Source organism: Hordeum vulgare, chromosome 5H (assembly GCF_904849725.1).
Source record: "Hordeum vulgare subsp. vulgare chromosome 5H, MorexV3_pseudomolecules_assembly, whole genome shotgun sequence".
Taxonomy (NCBI): Eukaryota; Viridiplantae; Streptophyta; class Magnoliopsida; order Poales; family Poaceae; genus Hordeum; species Hordeum vulgare.
Genome location: NC_058522.1, coordinates 105,288,422 through 105,308,075, shown reverse-complemented (window position 1 = coordinate 105,308,075; position 19,654 = coordinate 105,288,422). Strand labels below are relative to the sequence as shown.

At 44.0% G+C, this 19,654-nt stretch overlaps 1 protein-coding gene across 1 annotated transcript; it reads left to right on the top strand.

The window, feature by feature from the left end:
- Positions 1 to 6,817: 6,817 nt before the first annotated feature.
- LOC123399024 lies at positions 6,818 to 11,996 on the top strand. The gene is made up of 2 exons (XM_045093457.1): positions 6,818 to 7,730; positions 10,056 to 11,996. Exons 1-2 carry the CDS (start codon positions 7,195 to 7,197, stop codon positions 10,126 to 10,128), a joined length of 609 nt encoding a protein of 202 aa, XP_044949392.1. The 5' UTR covers positions 6,818 to 7,194; the 3' UTR covers positions 10,129 to 11,996.
- Positions 11,997 to 19,654: the final 7,658 nt, after the last annotated feature.

Here is a 19,654-nt window from a genome sequence, read left to right as displayed (position 1 = left end):
TGTTGGGGAACGTCGCATGGGAAACAAAAAATTTCCTATGCGCACGAAGACCTATCATGGTGATGTCCATCTATGAGAGAGGATGAGTGATCTATGTACCCTTGTAGATCGTACAGCAGAAGCGTTAGAGAACGCGGTTGATGTAGTGAAACGTCCTCACGTCCCTCGATCCGCCCCGCGAACAATCCCGCGATCAGTCCCACGATCTAGTACCGAACGGACGGCACCTCCGCGTTCAGCACACGTACAGCTCGACGATGATCTCGGCCTTCTTGATCCAGCAAGAGAGATGGAGAGGTAGAAGAGTTCTCCGGTAGCGTGACGGCGCTCCGGAGGTTGGTGATGATGTTGTCTCGGCAGGGCTCCGCCCGAGCTCCGCAGAAACGCGATCTAGAGGAAAAACTATGGAGGTATGTGCTCGGGCAGCCGTGAGAAAGTCGTCTCAAATCAGCCCTAATTGCTCCATATATATAGGAGGAGGGAGGGGGGCCTTGCCTTGGGGTCCAAGGACCCCCAAGGAGTTGGCCGAGCCAAGGGGGGGAGGACTCCCCCCCCCCAAACCGAGTTGGACTTGGTTTGGTGGGAGGAGTCCCCCTCCCTTCCCACTTCCTCCCTCTTTTTTTTTCCTTTGATTTCTTATTCTTGGCGCATAGGCCCCCTTGGGGCTGTCCCACCAGCCCACTAAGGGCTGGTGTGTCTCCCCAAAGCCTATGGGCTTCCCCGGGGTGGGTTGCCCCCCCGGTGAACTCCCGGAACCCATTCGTCATTCCCGGTACATTCCCGGTAACTTCGAAAACCTTCTGGTAATCAAATGAGGTCATCCTATATATCAATCTTCGTTTCCGGACCATTCCGGAAACCCTCGTGACGTCCGTGATCTCATCCGGGACTCCGAACAACATTCGGTAACCAACCATATAACTCAAATACGCATAAAACAACGTCGAACCTTAAGTGTGCAGACCCTGCGGGTTCGAGAACTATGTAGACATGACCCGAGGGACTCCTCGGTCAATATCCAATAGCGGGACCTGGATGCCCATATTGGATCCTACATATTCTACGAAGATCTTATCGTTTGAACCTCAGTGCCAAGGATTCGTATAATCCCGTATGTCATTCCCTTTGTCCTTCGGTATGTTACTTGCCCGAGATTCGATCGTCAGTATCCGCATACCTATTTCAATCTCGTTTACCGACAAGTCTCTTTACTCGTTCCGTAATACAAGATCCCGCAACTTACACTAAGTTACATTGCTTGCAAGGCTTGTGTGTGATGTTGTATTACCGAGTGGGCCCCGAGATACCTCTCCGTCATACGGAGTGACAAATCCCAGTCTTGATCCATACTAACTCAACTAACACCTTCGGAGATACCTGTAGAGCATCTTTATAGTCACCCAGTTACGTTGCGACGTTTGATACACACAAAGCATTCCTCCGGTGTCAGTGAGTTATATGATCTCATGGTCATAGGAATAAATACTTGACACGCAGAAAACAGTAGCAATAAAATGACACGATCAACATGCTACGTCTATTAGTTTGGGTCTAGTCCATCACGTGATTCTCCCAATGACGTGATCCAGTTATCAAGCAACAACACCTTGTTCATAATCAGAAGACACTGACTATCATCGATCAACTGGCTAGCCAACTAGAGGCATGCTAGGGACGGTGTTTTGTCTATGTATCCACACATGTAAATGAGTCTTCATTCAATACAATTATAGCATGGATAATAAACTATTATCTTGATACAGGAATTATAATAATAACTATACATTTATTATTGCCTCTAGGGCATAATTCCAACAATTTCCTCCCAGGAATAGCCTTTGAGATATTCCTGGAAGGAGAAAACAATGGAAGGAGAAAACAAAGAGAAGTGGTTCAACTATTTTCTCCTTCTCTTTGTTCTCCATCACTATGTTCTTATCTATGAAGCCTTCGACGAATTCGCCTTCGACACCCTATATCTTTACAACGAAGGAAACTAGGCCCATGAATTTCTTTTAACAACAAGCGGCTAGCTGCAGCTCCGTTTTCTCCCCGATTCGTTCTCTCTCACCGGATGTCTCTCTAAACTGATTCCTCTTTCTCTGATTTTTCGTCGAACTGCAGCGCGAAGGAGAAAACCAGGACACTGACGGCAAGCCGATGACCAGGGTGGACACCAGCTCAACCTTCGGTGATTTCTTTCTCTGGTATGAACCCTGTCCGCTCGATCTGCTTAGAGGATTTACTCACGCTTGTGTGTATGCTTCTGTATGTATGTTCAGTTAGCTGAAGTTCAGAGAAGAACATAGTTCAGTTTTGTGTATGTCATCTTCAAGCATTTTTTTCTTCTGTCTCAATTCTACATTGTAGATTGGCAACAAGAAAAGGAAGTTAATTTGTGTAGCTGTGATGCAGAGCATGACATGGCAGAACAATTTAGTTACTAAGAGAAAATAAAGCTGTTGGCTTGGTGCCAAATGTCAGTGGAGTAATTCTCCTTCCTCTCTGTCCACCGGCCCATCTTCTTTCTCCTCACCCCTTCTCCCTGTCTTCCATTGCTCCCCCCTCCCATACACACACCAATGGGAGGTTCAAAGCCACTCTGCAACAATCAGTCCGGCAGCAGGGTTGTCGGCCGGTGTGTTGCCATGCTCCGTTCTGGTTCATCTCACACGAGTAGTCCAGCCACGCTGAAGTTCCATGGCACCGAGGGCTCTGGGTCTGGGGTGTCCAGCCTCCATGCAGCACCCCTAATTCCCAGAAGACTTGTATGGTGGTGCCTTGCAGCATTCCATTGGATACACGGTGAGCGAGGCGATGCTGGGATAGTAGACTGCAACCAGGTGGCATTGTTTATCACTTTCAAGTCGCTCCCCAGCTCCGGTCCCTCTTCATTACCTATCTGTCTTGTCCTCTCCTGTTTGCCAAAAAAGAAAAAAGCCTGCTCAGAGGGTGGGAGGGAGGGACCATGTCAGCTTGCTCGGATCACAAACGGTGGCAACTATAAGGATCATGGCTGTAGATTTTCCAGTTTGAGTGAAGAACGTGAGAAGAACTTACAAGTCAAGGGAGCACCACCAATGCAAATTGCTCAAACTATTTTTTATTTTGGACAACTCATTATCTATATTTTTTGTAGATGATATGTGTCGTCTTAATTTCTAACCACACTTATTGTGGTTGTTATTTAGGTTCATCCCAGTGCCCTGAAGCAAGGTGGAGTTCCGTTGGTAGCATGCTGCATTGCTGCAGCAGAACGAGCCAACATAAGAGAAACAAAACCTAGCACGCTTAAAGAGTAAATGTGGACACCCAGTGATCTTGATAAAAATAGTTCATAAATGTTTATCTAACTTGGGTTCTCACGTATACCTTCTTCTAACCATCCTTGTTTTTCGAAACAGATAGCCATCCTTGTTTTGTATGTTCTTTAAAGTTGATCATTTTGTGATCGTCACTCAGGTACCTATCACCGTCCATTATGATCACGGATAGTGGAACCAAGTAAGAAGGTAACGAACTTCTACACCATTGTGTTTCTATATTATTTTCCCAAGTTTTACACCATCCATAAATCGAAGGCTTATAGCCGGTTTAAATAATGAGAATGGTCAAATACCTAATAAACCAGGCGGTGATCTATCTAGCATTACTTCCCAACATGACAAACTGATTAATAGATTGACTTCATTTCTTTTACCCTGAAGCGACAAGGTTTGTCCCTACTTTAAATTTTTATTGCGTCAAAATAACAACAGAATTATTAATTGTAGGGAAGGAGAAAAAAATAAAAAAGCTAAAGGAAAAGTAAAGAAGACAAACAAGGGAATGACAATAAAAATATAATCTACATAAGGTGATTGACTTATGTTGGGTTATTCATGAGGTTTCATATACATGTTGTTAATAGTGTAGATGTAAGGTTTGTGGGTTATGCTGCTTCTAGGTCATGCAATCTGATGAATGAGAAAATTCATTCTGATGGTTACACGTGCGTTGCACGTGCATTATTACTAGTTTATTAAACAAGTGACGATCAAGTCTGCCTTACAAAGATGAGGCAGTCCTGACCGAAGCCACACGACAGTGCGCTTCTTTATTCTACCAAAATTTGCTAAAAAAATGGCTAACTGAGTTTTGTTCCCGTCTAACATGCTTGACTAAAAAGTCTCTACCTTCCTGCAAGAGGTATGATATGATCTCTTGCATTATCATTGTATTAGCTGATCCGTCGTCATTAATATCTGTAATCAGTTTGACAACATCCAAACGATCCGTCTAGATGACAATTGGCATGGTAGTCCACTCGGTTGCAAGGGAAATCCCTTTCATACATGCAGCAATTTCAGACTCAAGTGCAGACGCACAATGTCTAAGCTCACGACAAGATGAATAGATGATTACACCGATTTCATCCCTGAGTACCATACCTACTCCGCCCATACCATCTTGAGCTGAAAATGACCCATCAATGTTTAGCGTTGCCCAGCCTGTCGGGGGCGCCTCCCACCGGGCTGGCTGAGCCTCACGGTGCACCATATGTGGTACATGACATAATTTGAGCGGAGGACTAGCGACCATCTTTCCTTTGACATGATCAGCATGTAGGTCATTCTGCACGGTCAGCAAGGAAGATATGTAGCTCGAAAATAAGCGTGTTGAAGCCTCAACTGCTGGCGGCCGCTTGTCATACACAATTTCATTGCGTACGTACCAACAATGCCAAATCGTCATTAGTGTACATATGCGCTGCTCTTCAGATAGATCTGGTAGAATATGGAGGAGCCACTCCGGCCCCGTGTGTTGCATCTGCCCTTATATATGTGCTCCTTAAATCCAAAGAGATCATTGTTCTATATGTACTCCAAAACGTTTAAAGTATATACACTATATTTTCCTAGTGTTTCATTGTCCATACCTTATACTCAAAAAATAAATCCTAGAATATATACTTGATATTTACATGTAGTATGATTCGGTGGAGTATGGAGTATGAAGTATCAAGATGCATGTACTTCATATTAAATGACTGAGCAAAAAAGTATGGAGTATGCCCAAGAGCCAAGAATATAGTATGGGGTAATCCTAAAAAATAGTATGAAGTATGAAGTACTTCCTCCGTCCCAAAATTCTTGTCCTAGATTTATTTAGAAATGGGTGTATCTAAATATTAAAATATGACTAGATTCATTCATATATAGACAAATATAAGACAAGAATTTTGGGACGGAGGGAGTACATGGTAGCCGTTGATTGCATAATCTAATAGTCTTAAATAACGTTAACGAAACGTTAATGGTTTCGTTAACGAAACACTAATCCTCGCTGCCTCGGTCACTAATAATCCCACCCACAAACCCCTAATCCCGTAACTCCCTCCCCACGCACGCCGCACGCCTGCTCGACCCCCTGCCTCCTAGTGCTCCTTCCTCCGTCGCCCACGTTGTCTTGCCGCCCTCCCGACGCTCCCGAGAGCCGTTAGAGCAAGTACAATAAGGTACAGTCAGCAGGCTGTAAGGATTAGAATACTATATTTTTGCTGAGTTGGATGAGAGAGAAGAGGAGAGAGAAGAGAAGCGGGCTCTTCGTGAAGAGCTAGCTCTAACATGTGCTCTTAGATGCTTTGTGAGAATGAAAGATGGACCATATATGATAAAAGTACTATTCTTTTATAGCTAACTATTGTACAAGCTAACTATAAGATGGGCTATAACATGACTTATAGCGAGCAGTTGGCTATACTATTAGGGCATGACCAACGCTCCAGCTTGGACTGCTGCCCCGTTGATCCACGTTGGACGAGCTGCTGACGTGGAGGAGAAAGGGAAAAAGACTGATGCTTGCAGACCGAGACGGGATCTTGCAGAAGAGGGTGCTTCCTCACCGTAATAAAGTGTCAGAAAGGTAAAAAAAGGAAAAAAGGAAGGGCGAAAGAGAACTGGAGGACAGCGGTAGAACTGGAAAAGACACAAGCTGGAAAAGACGTGGGGCACCCGAGATGCTGCTGCTTCGGTTGAATAGAAATTATCCAACGATGGCCCGACAGTTTTTTTTCATGCGTGGAGGCTGAAACCACACCATTCTAGCGCCTCCATAGTTCATGCCCTTAGGGTGTGTTTGGTTTGAGGACCGAAAGTCATGGAATGTCATGGTTCCGTCCCGAAGTCATGGGTTGGTTCCATCCTTGTGTTTAGTTGATGATAAAAAAGTCATGGGTTGGTTCCATCCCGGTGTTTAGTTGGAGAGATGAAATGAGAAGAATCTGATACCACTCACCTCTTCGATATAAATGGTGAGATTACATATCTGAACAAATAGAGTTATTTGCATTTAACAAGACTATAATTTAAATTTTCAGCAACATTTTCTTTCTATTTTCAATACATGCAAATAAAAATATATGATCCTGAGTACATATCAAATATTTACGAAAAATAATCACGAAAATGAAAAAATAACCACGAAAAAAATTAATCACGAAAACGAGAAAAAATAACCACAAAAAAATAACCACAAAAACTTTTGTTCGGGTGCGGGGGTGAACGTGGTGAGAATTGCTTGGTTATTTCTTTTTTTCTTTGCTTTCTCGGACGAATAACGAGTCGATTCCTCTAAATCGATGGAATCACTTGGTGAAGCATCTGGAGGGAATATTCTCTGCATGCGGATGACCCAATTCCGATTTCTAACCCAACTAAACACGAGAACGGTTGCTAGGGATGAAACCAACCCGTCCGATTCCACCTCATCGTGAAACCAAACACACCCTTAACCATGCTCTTACACGTGAGAGTCGGGCGACGACCCTGGGGCGATTGGGTCATAGAGCTAGCCGCCAGAGCCCCACGCCACTTCACCGCCCCTTCAGCGTCGTTGCCCGACTGGAGCGCAACTGCCGGGATCCCAACCGACGTGCAAGGGGGCCAAGGTAATGCAGCTGGACGACACGTCCTTCCCGGTCAAGCCGCCGGCGGCGGCGACCGACATGCTGCGTGACCACCCGGGCTTCCAGCTGTTGGAGGCGGAGGAGTCAGGCTACTGGGCGCGCGGGCGCGGCCTCTGGCGCCCGACGGGCCGCTGCGCCGGGGCCGACTCTACTTCCTCTGCCTCCAGCGCCGCCCCGCCGCGGGGCCACCGCGCCGGGCATGGTCGGGCAACCTCCGCATCGGTGCGCGGTAGTGGCTCGAGTCGCTCATGCTCGCCCGCCGCTCCACCTCCGACCTCTCCTCCTTCCAGGGCATCGACTCCGCGTCCGTCCCCGCCTCCCCGCTCCCCGACGGGGCGGGCGGCGGCACACCTGTGCGGTTCAGGATGCCGCTCCCCAAGGCGCAGGGGGAGAAGCTGATGGGGGAGAGCCGGGACGCGGCCGAGGCGGCAGCCAAGATCATGGAGCTGTGCACGGCCGTGGGCGACGGCGGCTGCAGCGCCAAGGTACCGCCCGAGAAGCCGCCCTTCATCCTGCGCATCCCGCGGTTCGCGACCACGCCCGAGTGGGGCTCCGGCTTCATGCTCCCCAAGCCGGATGGGCGGAGATCGTCGAGGAGGGGATTCTGTGGTGCACCGCGATGCCGACGGCTTCTCTTCGCCGCCGAGCTCTACTCCCCTCCCTCCGCATCAGGATCAGGGTGCCCGCGGATCTTACCTTGTCACTGTCGGTTCCCATCTCTCCCACCGCGTCCTGCATTGGTAGCTCTGTTGGATTGGCACGTCGGTGGAATTCGGTCTTGGAGGTAAGCAAAAATATGGAGGTAGATTTAATCTCTCTTATATATACACACCTTGATGGATAGCTAGATGAGTAGTAATCGGCATACTGGATTAAGTTGTTTATTCTGTGAGATGAAGATAAAACATTTCTTGGGGTTATTTGGATACAGAGTTTTTGCCAATTCTGTTTCCTATAAATTCGTTTAAAGGTCTAGCCACCTGAAATTAGTTAGCTAACAAAAGTACAGTTTTTATTGGGGCAGAAATAAGGGAAACACAACGGGGAATTATACAGATTTATGCAAGGGTAATCTGACATAAAAGTGAGCAATGTCGAATGGTCAGAATCGTATTGATATACCAATTTAAAAAATACGAAAGCAAAGCTCGGTCTGCATCTTTTGGCAAATGAGCGGAGCATAACGCGGTATGGTGGTATTGGCCAAAGCTTCCATTTCGAGGTCCTTGCCATTTTGCAGGTTAGCGATGCTTGTATTCACGGGTCTAACATGACTCATTCTCCGGTCACTATAATGCTCTTACTGAATAGCTTAAGGGTTGATGTTTCTAATCATGTACTTGGCACTTTGGAATCACCGTCTACAATGAATTTGGAGGCCTGAAATTGATGTTTAAGAACGTGTTAGAATTTAAGGAAACATACATGCTAAATCTTATCACAGAGCTACAGAAAAAAAGTAGATGAACAGATTATGTCCCTTTTTCATATCAAAGTATATATTGTCTTGAATGACTCATCCTTCAATAGTAGAGATATGAGGATCTCACTGATGGCAAACTCAGCTCGAATTTGGGTTCTTCATAAATTATTAGATACATAGTTCCTTATCCATGTATTTCTAACAAGAGATTCTATGGAACTGAAGTTTAAGTCATTTTCTATCTGCTATATGATATTAGATGCCTCAGGTTTTTACCATATTAAAAAGCGTATGCATTAGAAAGAAATATGACACCTTCGTATGTTTGGCACTCGAAAGCATCGTAGCCAGTTGGGTGGGCACATCGTAGCCAGTTGGGTGGGCACGTCGTCGTCGTCGTCAGAAGATGCAGCACTGTAGTTGGCGGTGTTTGATATTTCGCGTATGAACAAACCAGATGATTGACGCTGCATACTGGTCGGGCATGGTCTCTTTTTCCTCTTATCTTCAACAACTGATAAGATTAATGTAGGCTGAATTATGAAGGCTTAGCAAACACACTATGTCCACTTATTTCATTTACATATACATACCTCTTTTTCCTTTACCATATAAATGACCTCTCTCCTGTGACATATTTGAATCACATGCGCCCAGGATATTCACTCATGTGTGAACTTTTTTCATTATTGTAAGGGAAAATATAAGCAACTCAATTCATCATATATTATCATCATCTTGGTCCATGGAACCTATTGTTGAATTCCAGATCACTCTCATTACTTGCAGCATTGTTCAGCATCACACTTAATCCTCTAAGTGTATATAAATAATCAACGCAAATATATGAATTTTTTAATGGTAACGTGTGTGTCCTCTTATGGTCCAAAATAGTAAATGTTCATCTATTACTGAATTTGTATTTCATCATAAAGCAAGAGACCTTTGTCTGTGGGTTCTATTTAGTGAAAGAAACCTTTGTCTGTGGTTTTTGTTTACTGACAGAGTATTGCTATGCTTAAAATTCTTTGTCTGTTGGTTGTTAGTGGCACTCTCAATTATTTGTCCGTGGTGTTTAAAGTTACTTTCAGAATGTTGTATTACTTTCTGAGTGTATATGGAGTGGCACTCTGAATTCTTTGTCTGTGTTGTAAGTATGAGAGAGAGCCCGGCGTACCTGGGAAGAGGCACGCATGAGGAGATGGTTGCCGGATGAGATACAGTTTGGAGTCCTCCGGCGATGGCAGATTTCAGAGTCACTAACAAAAAACAAGAATGAGAGAGGGAGAGAGAGAGAGAGAGAGAGAGAGAGCCAGGTGGAGCAGGCGAGGGAGGCAGCACCAGGCGGGGCAAGGTGGTGCTCTGGTAAGCTGTAGCTGTATGGAAGGTTTGGCGATTGGAAAGAACTGCCAATGTCCATACCACGCGTGCGTGCGTTAGTGGGTTTGTTTTAAACCGTTTTGTTTTTCCGTGTTGTGTATAGAATGTATATACCATACAAGGTAGGGAGGTAGAGGGGCTTTTTATTGAACAGGTTGTTTTTCTTACTGAAACGATTGGTTTTTGGAGGGTTGAATAAAAATCGATGCTGGATCGATGATGCACCACCGGCACCGGAGTACTGCATCGATTCTGGCTCCGTTGGATTGTCCTTCGAATTTGATAACGATTCTTTTCTTGATGCAGCTTGTTTAGGCATCAACATCTCTACTGCTATCTGGAATTGGTGGAAAGGCAGCTTGAAAAACTAAAGCACTAATGGACCAACAAGTGGAAGTCCAATTCTGAAAGAAGTAGTTTGTTCTATATACTAGATTGGACAATACTTTTCTGCTGGAAGTCCGTTGTTGAGTCTTAAATCAAGAAGAAGGTATCTGACTGGTCTTCCATCTCATTTTCTTCTCAAGGAACCAGGAGGTTTTGTGAAGTCCCTGCAGCGGGCAAGCGATCAGCTAAGTCATTTGAGGTTACACACCAGGCTTGGATTAACATGCCAACTTTCTTGTGATTTGCCTACAGTCAGATGAATTTACCATCAGTTTACATAGTGCACATAATATATAGACAAGTCAGGTTGACAAAGAAATTTAATCTAGCATAAGCATTGTCATTGTTATTACATACAAGGTACTTGAAATAAAGCCCATGAGATATGGTTTGAAGAGAAGAGTGAAGCTCTCTTTCTATAAATTTGGAGAAATCCATGGAATCTTTATTTTAGTTATGTCTCTAGGTATGCCAAAAATTCATGGAGTAGCTCACATATGTCATTATCGGTGTAAATTTAACTATCCATTCAAGTGCATCGATCTCTAATCTCTATAGGCTTACTGGATTATAACTTATTTGATATTCTGATAATTGATTCGTTGATATGTGGAGAGCTGGCCGGAAGCTTGAGCTCTATCTTGTAATTATGTGGCATCATGTTTAAGGATGGCTTCAAGAGGTGCTAAATAGATATTTCAGATTTTAATTCCTAACTTTAGATGCTAGAATAAACACTAAACACTAAACGATATTTCAGATCTTCCTCATTTTTTATTTCTAACAAGACGTCTATTGCACATGCACGCTTACTTGTCTTTAATAGAACAACAAACTGATTTTAGATGCTAGAATAAACACTAAACGCTACTTCCTCATGGCTATTATGTGTGGAAAGATGATCCTGAGGGAGGAGACCTGACTATCGATGTGAAGCCAGGGTGGAAGAAGGGCGCAAAGAGCACCACTAGAAGGAAGGATCTAATTTTTCCAGTGCAGTTATGTATTTCAAAAAGTTATGAGATGTAATTTTTATATTAACACTATAGTCTATGAAGTTATATTTCCAGATATTTCACTTTTCGCATAAGCTCAGGCACCATTTTATTTTAAAATATTTACTAAGGTCATTTTTTTGAATAAACTGCATGATGTTTCATGTGTGTGAATTGCACTTTAGCTAAAAAATGAGATAACAAGATGGAGAGGATATGAATGGTTGATGCTTGTGCGGTATGTCGGGGAGCAGCGGCACATCGGCGGACACCAACACATGGGTAGCGCACTGCGGACAACAATAAATAATGCACAACGGCAGCGGCTGCACGGCAAGACGGACAAGAAACAATGCTTAGCAGGTGCGCACAGAGGCACATCTGTGGACAACAACACATAATGCACAACGGCAGCGGCTGCACGGCCAAGACGGACAAGAAACAATGCTTAGCAGGTGTAGGTGGGGGGTAAGAGTAAGTATCACTTGTCATGTTTAACTCATGGCCAACCAAGAGTAAGTATCACTTGAAACTCACTACAGGTAAAATACTGCTGTGACCATTATATACATATATGTTCTACTTGGTTGCTTAGTTAGTATTAATTTCTTATCACTTCCTTTTTCTTGCAGTCAAGTTTTGAATGAAACTGGGCTTTGATGAGAAGTTCATCCGTATATGGGAATTCTACCTTGTATACTCTGCCTCTGGTTTGAAGTCATGAGCAGTTAAAGATTATCGTACGGATGTATGTATGTGTGTTCTTTGTATAGGTTTAACTTCATTATTCCAAGACAAATGGAAGTCCCTGATACGTCTTTATCGTATCTACTTTTCTAAACTCTTTTGCCCTTATTTTGGACTCTAATCTGTATGATTTGAATGAAACTAATCCGGACTAACGCTGTTTTCAGCAGAATTGTCATGGTGTTGTTTTGTGTAGAAATGAAAATTCTCGGAACGTCCTGAAAATTTACGGAGATTTTTTCTGGAAAATATCAAAAAATACCTGCGCAAAGATCCACCGGAGGGGATGGGCCAGTGGGCCACAAGCCCTGTTGTCGCGGCCTTCCCCTGGCCGCGGCAACCAAGCTTGTGGGGCCCATGTGGGTCTGCCGCCCCCAACTCCAGCTCTACAAATTCACTTTCGTCCTGAAAAAAATCAGAAGAGAAGATTTCGTCGCGTTTGCGGTACGGAGGCGCCGCGACATCATGTTCTTCATCTGGAGGGCAGATCTGGAGTCCGTTTAGGGCTTCGAAGAGGGGAAATCGTCGCCATCGTCATCATCAACCTTCTTCCCTCTTCAATTCCATAAAGCTCTTCATCGTTCGTGAGTAATCTATTCGTAGGCTCGCTGGGCGGTGATGAGTAGGATGAGATCTATCATGTAATCGAGTTAGTTTTGATGGGGATTGATCCCTAGTATCCACTATGTTCTGAGATTGATGTTGCTACTACTTTGCCATGCTTTAATGCTTGTCACTAGGGTCCGAGTGTGTAGCGACCCGACTCAAAACGAGTCAAGTCTCTGTGTTTCTGTGCCATCCCTGTATCAGTATGCTGGCACACACAGTACATCAATGTATATATCAAAGTGTAATCACATGTAAATAGCGTAAAACTGATATATACCTTAATTATTTCAGCGGAAGCAGTCAAGGGAGTGGAGTCCCAATAAACACCAACGGCAAGTTGAGTGTAGACCGTAACCCTGAATCGTACTCTTACTCGTCGAAGAAAAATATCTGCAACATAAGACGTTGCAGCCGTGTAGGTCAGCATATTGAATATGCCGGCAAGTCACATAAGAGAGGGGTGAAAAGTAATCATCTATACTATATGCATATATGGCAGGTGGGGCTATAAGTTTTTAGCGAAAAGCAAGTTTTCTCCTACATCAAGAGAGGGCTAAAAGCAAAATGTTACTACGCTGTTGGTTGTTAATGAGATGGTTCCGCCAACCAGTTCTCATACCCAAGTTATCAATATTACCCTCATCAAGTATTTATAATGGTGTTGAGAATTTCAGATAACTTCAGTTCATTTGGCTCAAGTTGTCCATGACCGTGGACACGGCTAATCGATTAGGTTTGAGTACTCTGCAGAGTTTTGCACACGTTCCCCACAAGATTTGATCGCCTCCGTGTATGTCCTCGCACTTCAGGGTGTTTGAAGACCGGATGATCAAAACATGGTCTTTCAACGGGTCCCTCTGAATCCATGTCGGTGCCCATCCAATCCTACCGTTCTTCTACATCAGCTAGCACCGCCTGTCCAGAGTCGCCGCGTTGTCCAACCAAGCCAGAGCCCATAATGACTTGTGGCTGTGCAGGTAAGCCTTGGGTCTTGAAAATATCCGTCCGTCTCTTTGAGCCTGGGTGAAGCTTTCCGCAGGATGTCATGGCCGTCTCCAGCATACCGGGTCATCCACTGGGTTCTCCAGGGAGCCGATCAACCGTCCTTCACCCAGAGTTGCATTGCGTCCGAGGTCTTGAAAATCTTGTCGTAACCGGTCTTGATTATTTAATCAACCTTGCAACACTCATTTTATGCACTCAACCGAAGTCCCGTCTACTCAAGCGTAGCAATATGAAATTTGTCGTCCCGGGGCCAAGTATCGGGGTTGTTGTGTGCCTACCACATGATACTACAATCTATACTAAAATTTCCAAGTACCTAAGCAACATGCAATTGGGCATAGGATGGTAGAACTACGATGCATAAAACATAGGTGACAGTATGATCAAAGTGACTTGCCTGGTGATGTTGCCGAAGAAGAATTTTCGTTCTCGGGAAATACGTGATAGAACTATTCGTCACTCTCCGATGAAATCTATAAAATCAAACATAATATTCACATAAGCACTCACACTAGCAATCAATTAACAAACAGCAATAAAAGTTGATGCAATCAAAAATCAATAAGAGAGAGCGGATAAAAATCCAAAGGAAACTTCAAAGAAGCTAGGAAGCCTTCTACTACATCAAACACTATATACTTTTTGTTCTGACTGAAAATAAAACACTAAAATAGAAAAGATAACAGAAAAAAATATATAAAATAACTAAGATAACAGAAGTAAAATTTACAAAACAATATTATTTTATAAGTATTTTCAAAATAGGAAATCAAACTAGCAATGCAATCAATTCACAAGTTAGTATAGAACTAGAATTGATTCCATGCAAACAAATAAGAAAAAATAAAATAAAATTTTGTTGTTGTTGAAAATTTACTGGTAAATATCAGAAAACAAAATATAACTTCTCACAATTACAAAAAAAACAAATTAAGAACAAATAATACAAAAGAAATAGCAAGAAAAAAAAGGCTAAAACAGAATCTGTTTTGCTTAAGACCCTAAGTAAAATTATTTAAAAAAAATTGAAACTTAAACTACTGAAAGATATGATCAATAGGAAGCAGCAGCAAAAAGAATCAAATTAAAAGCTATTTTTAAACTCCCGGAATAAGCAAAACAAGCTTTAATTTAATTCTGATCTAACTCAATTTTTATAAATGCAAACATAGACAAATTATATATCTACAGAAACTAAATAAAATTTGTGATCCAACGCAAAACGAATCACCTAATTCGGAGTTATAGACTAATAGATATGAATTTTCTAAGATTGCAATTTTCTGAAAAAACTGCAACACGGGATTTCGTGAATCTCACCATGGGTGACAGAGAGGAAGAACTCCGGCGAGGTGGGCAGGTCGCCGGTGGGGAGGGGGAACGGCGGAGGGGGTCCCGGAGGCGAGGAAGGGGGCGTCAGGGGCTCGTGGGCGTTCTTCTGTTCGTCTCCTTGCAGGAACAACAATGGTGGGGGCGTCGTGGCTACGGGCAGGGAGAGGGCGAGCTGATGGGGAAAATGAAACGAGGAGAGGAGGGGCGTTCTTATAAGGATGGTGGGAGGCTCGAGAAGGAAGTGTAGCCCGCGAATCGGTGGAGGGAAGTTTCCTGGGAAGCTTCTGCCATGGCCACAAAAAGAAGCTCGTGAGGAGGAAGAAGAAGGTGGGATTGGGCCAGATTGGTTTCCTAACGTGACCCAAGTACATTCCTAAAATAAGAGATCTCTTTCCCTTTTTATTAAAACAGGAATTAATACGATTAAAAGGAAATATAATATCCTTGGAATATAGGGGTATAATATATTAAAATTTTCAGAAAAATAAATTCAAAAAGATGGACATTTTTCCACGGCCAAAATACTTCAAAAAAATGTTTTTTCGGAAAATCCCCTAAATGCTTTATTTATTTTTGCAAATAATTACTCAAATAAATCTTGGGTGTCATGTCTCAGATATTTTCAAAGAATATCCCCAGGTTTGGAGGGTCATGTTTCTCCTCTCTTTTTCTCTTGTTTGACAAAGTATTGTTCCCGGCATTCCGTGAGTGAAGAAGAAAACAAAATGATTTTCCTACCCTCAGGGGGAAAGTAAAGGCCCTTCCCCCTTTGGAAGGCTGGATGCAAATGAAAAATCGAAAGGAAATTCAAGTGCCACCTAGGTTCAAATTCTTTGTAGTTGAAGAAGTCATGCTATCTCCTCTAGCTGGTTTTGAAAAGATGAATTTGAACTCACAGAAAACGGGGAACTCATTTTATTCCCTCTCATTCAAAAGTTTTTTGAAAAGTTTCAAATTTCACTCAAGTTTCAATCACTCAAACAAACAAACAATCAATCTAATAATTATTTTAACATTCTAAAATTTGGGATGTTACAGAGTGCCATGATTTTAGATCTGAAATTATTATGATGTCACCAATATATGTGTGTTTTAGATCCAATCTTGCAAGTTGTAGTTACCTACTATGTGTTATGACCCGGCAACCCCGGAGTGACAATAATCGGAACCACCCCTGGTGATGACCATAGTTTGAGGAGTTCATGTGTTCACCAAGTGCTAATGCGTTGTTCCGGTTCTTTATTAAAAGGAGAACCTTAATATCCCGTAGTATCCTTTTGGACCCCGCTGCCACGGGAGGGATGGACAATAGATGTCATGCAAGTTCTTTTCCCTAAGCACGTATGACTACACATGGAATGCATGCCTACATCACATTGACAAACGGGAGCTAGCCACATATCTCTCCGTGTTATAACTGTTGCATGATGAATGTCATCCAAACAAATCACCGACCCATTGCCTACAAGTTTGTCCCACTGCTGCTGTTACTTGTTTTGCTCTGCTCCTGTTACTTGTTTTGCTCTGCTGCTGTTACTACTGTTGCTTGCTACTGCTGCTACTTGCTACTGTTGCTACTTGCTACTGCTGTCACTACTGCTGTTTCTTGTCACAACTGTTAGAGCATCTCTAGTAGAGCCCTCAAACCCTCAAACCCTTAAAAATAACCGTTTTTTTACAGTTTTCGTCGAAAAAACGGCGTAGACTAGAAACCTTAAACCCTTAAACCCGTAAAAAAATTTAGAGGTCGAACCCTCAAACCCCTTCCCAGCCTGTAGAAGTGAGGGTTGGGAGGAAAAACTCCCCCCAACCCGCACTCCTTTTCCCACATCTCGCGGGAGGAAGTTGGTTCCCCGCGCGGGAGGAATCCGCAGCGGCCGCCGCCAGCCCGCCGCCCTCCGCGCCCCGGCCGCCGCCCTGCCGCCCCTCCGCGCCCCGGCCGCCGCCCCTCCGCGCCCTGCCGCTACGCATCTCGGCCGCCGCCCCTCCGCGCCGCGGCCGCGTCCCTGCCCCGCTCGGACGCCGCCCGCCCGTGCCCCGCCTCGGCCGGCCGTCCCCGCCCCGCCCCGGTGAGATTTGTTTTTCCAGTTTTCAATTTTTGCTTCATTGACACTAATTGTAGCCACTTGGTATGTAGATGGACTTGTTGTCCGATTCGTCGGATTGGTCGTCATCCGACGATTTGGACATTGACGAGTTGTTGCAAGACGACGACGTCGAGATGATGAGCCTACTCGTCGACGTGCAAGCGTTTGAAGACCGCGTGAAGCTTATGGATCAGAGGAGAGGGTCGAAGATGGGGCGACTCACCATCTACCGGAACCGCGCTCTCGGACACGAGCATTTGATGCAAGACTACTTCGCGCAGGTACCTACATACCCTCCTCGTCTCTTTCACAGAAGGTACCAGATGCGTCGTAGTTTGTTTGTGAAGATTGTCACCGATTGTGAGGCCGCCTCCTATTATTTTAAACGTCGTAGATCCGCCGCTGGTATCATGGGGTTTAGTTCATATCAAAAGATATTGGCGGCAATGCGGGTACTCGCTTATGGCATACCCGTGATTATACCGACGAGTATCTTCGCATTGGGGAAGATACAACCACGGAGTCCGTCTGTAGGTTTGCCAAGTTGGTCATCCGGTTGTATGGTGAGCAGTATCTTCGGGCACCAAACGAGGAAGATACAAAGAGATTAATGGAAATGAATGAAAAAAGGGGATGGCCGGGGATGCTTGGTAGTCTTGATTGCATGCATTGTAGGTGGAAAAATTGCCCAAAGGCATGGTGGTGAATGTATTGCGGTAAAAGCCGTGATGCTACCATTGTGCTTGAGGCCGTAGCATCGGAGGACACATGGATTTGGCATGCATTCTTTGGGTTGCCGGGAACACTCAATGATATCAATGTCCTCAATAGATCTCCTTTGTTCAAAAGATTAATTTCTGGGGATGCTCCAGCTTGCAACTACAAAATCATGAACAATGAGTACTCAATGGGATACTATCTCACCGATGGCATCTGTCCCGAATGGGCAACTCTTGTGAAGTCCATCAAGGAGAAAAATGGGGTGCCCTAAACAAGAAAACAGGCTCATTTCACCAAGGCACAAGAGGCAGCCCGCAAAGATATTGAGAGAGCTTTCGGTGTTTTGCAAGCAAGGTTTGCCATAGTTCGGGGTCCAGCTCGGTTTTGGGACAAAAAAACCTTGATGAACATCATGAAATGTTGTGTGATTCTACACAACATGATCCTAGAGGATGAGAGAGGGTTAAACCTCCCTTGTTTCTATGACAATGTTGGTACCCGTGTGCAACGGGAAAGAAACCCTTCTCGCATACACGCTTTTCTTCAAGCACATCGTGAGATTGAGGATGGAACCACTCATGGTCGGCTCCGGGATGATCTAGTAGAGCACCACTGGCATTTGGATGGGCGCGCATTGTCCCATGATGTATCTTTCTTTTACTTTTCTATGTCCTATTTGATTCGAACAATTGTTGTAATTTGCTCAAACATTGTTGTAATGATTTGAATGATTATTGTTTTATTCGGTGGTGTAATAATAACTAGAGTGATTATTGTTTTATGTCAAATGTGATTAAATTTGTCATATGTCATATGATGAAATGTGTGATATATGAAATGACAGTTTTAAGGGTTGGGGTTGGGGCAAAGACTAGAACCCTCAAACCCAACCCTTATAACGGAATATTCTGTTATAAGGGTTTGGTTTGAGGTTTCTAGTCTTTGCCCCTGTTTTTCAACCCTTAAAAGTGTCAAAAATGGCCAGTTCTCAACCCTTAAAACTGGTTTTAGATTTAAGGGTTTGAGGGTTCTACTAGAGATGCTCTTACTCGTTACGCTGCTGCTACCTGCTACAATACTTTTTCGCTCGACGTTGACGGGAAAGAATATTTCCCATCCACGGGCAACTTCTGGCGCCATTGATACGACAGTTAGGAATAGTCTGCCGTCAACATATCGTTTCTGACACCGTTGTTATCATACTATTTTGCTGCTACTACTTTGCTTGTAGATACTAATCTTTCAGGTGCGGTTGAATCCGACACATTCAGCTGCTAATACTTGAGAGTATCCTTTCACTTCCCGTCTGGCGAACCAACAAATTTGGGTCGAATACTCTACCCTCGAAAACTGCTGCGAACCCACGCGCTTGTGGGCCATTGCAAGACAATTGCTAATTGTTGAGCAACTGGGAGCAGTTCTGGATCTGTTGTCGCGAAGGCATCAAGTCAGGAACACGTCAACAACATTCTTCTAGTGTCGTTGCTGGGGACTGCTAGTAGCAGCATTTTTCTGGCGCCGTTGCCGGGGAGGGATTGCTATATTCTCTGAATCACTTGGGATTTATATCTGCTGATCACTATGAAGAATCTGAAAGATCCAAAAACTAAAATCTTGCCCTCAACTACGAGGGGAGGTAAGGAACTGCCATCTAGCTCTGCACTTGATTCACCTTCAGTTATGAGTAAGTTTGCGACATCACCTCCTGCTAGAAATCTTGATTTGTCGCATGTGCTTGATGATGCTATGCCTGATACTGCTAGAGATGCTATGCCTGATACTGCTAGAGATGATATGCCTGATACTGCTAGAGATGCTATGCCTGATACTTCTTTGCCTGATGATGCTAGAGATGCTATTTTGTCTGATGATGCTATGCTTGATACTGCTAGAGATACTACTTTGCCTGATGTGCCACTAGGGGTGTTCCTTGATGCTCATATTGCTAGAGTTACTGCCAATGCTCGTGATGCTTCTGAAACTGCCGATACTATTGAGATAGAACCTGCTTTTGCTCCTGCTA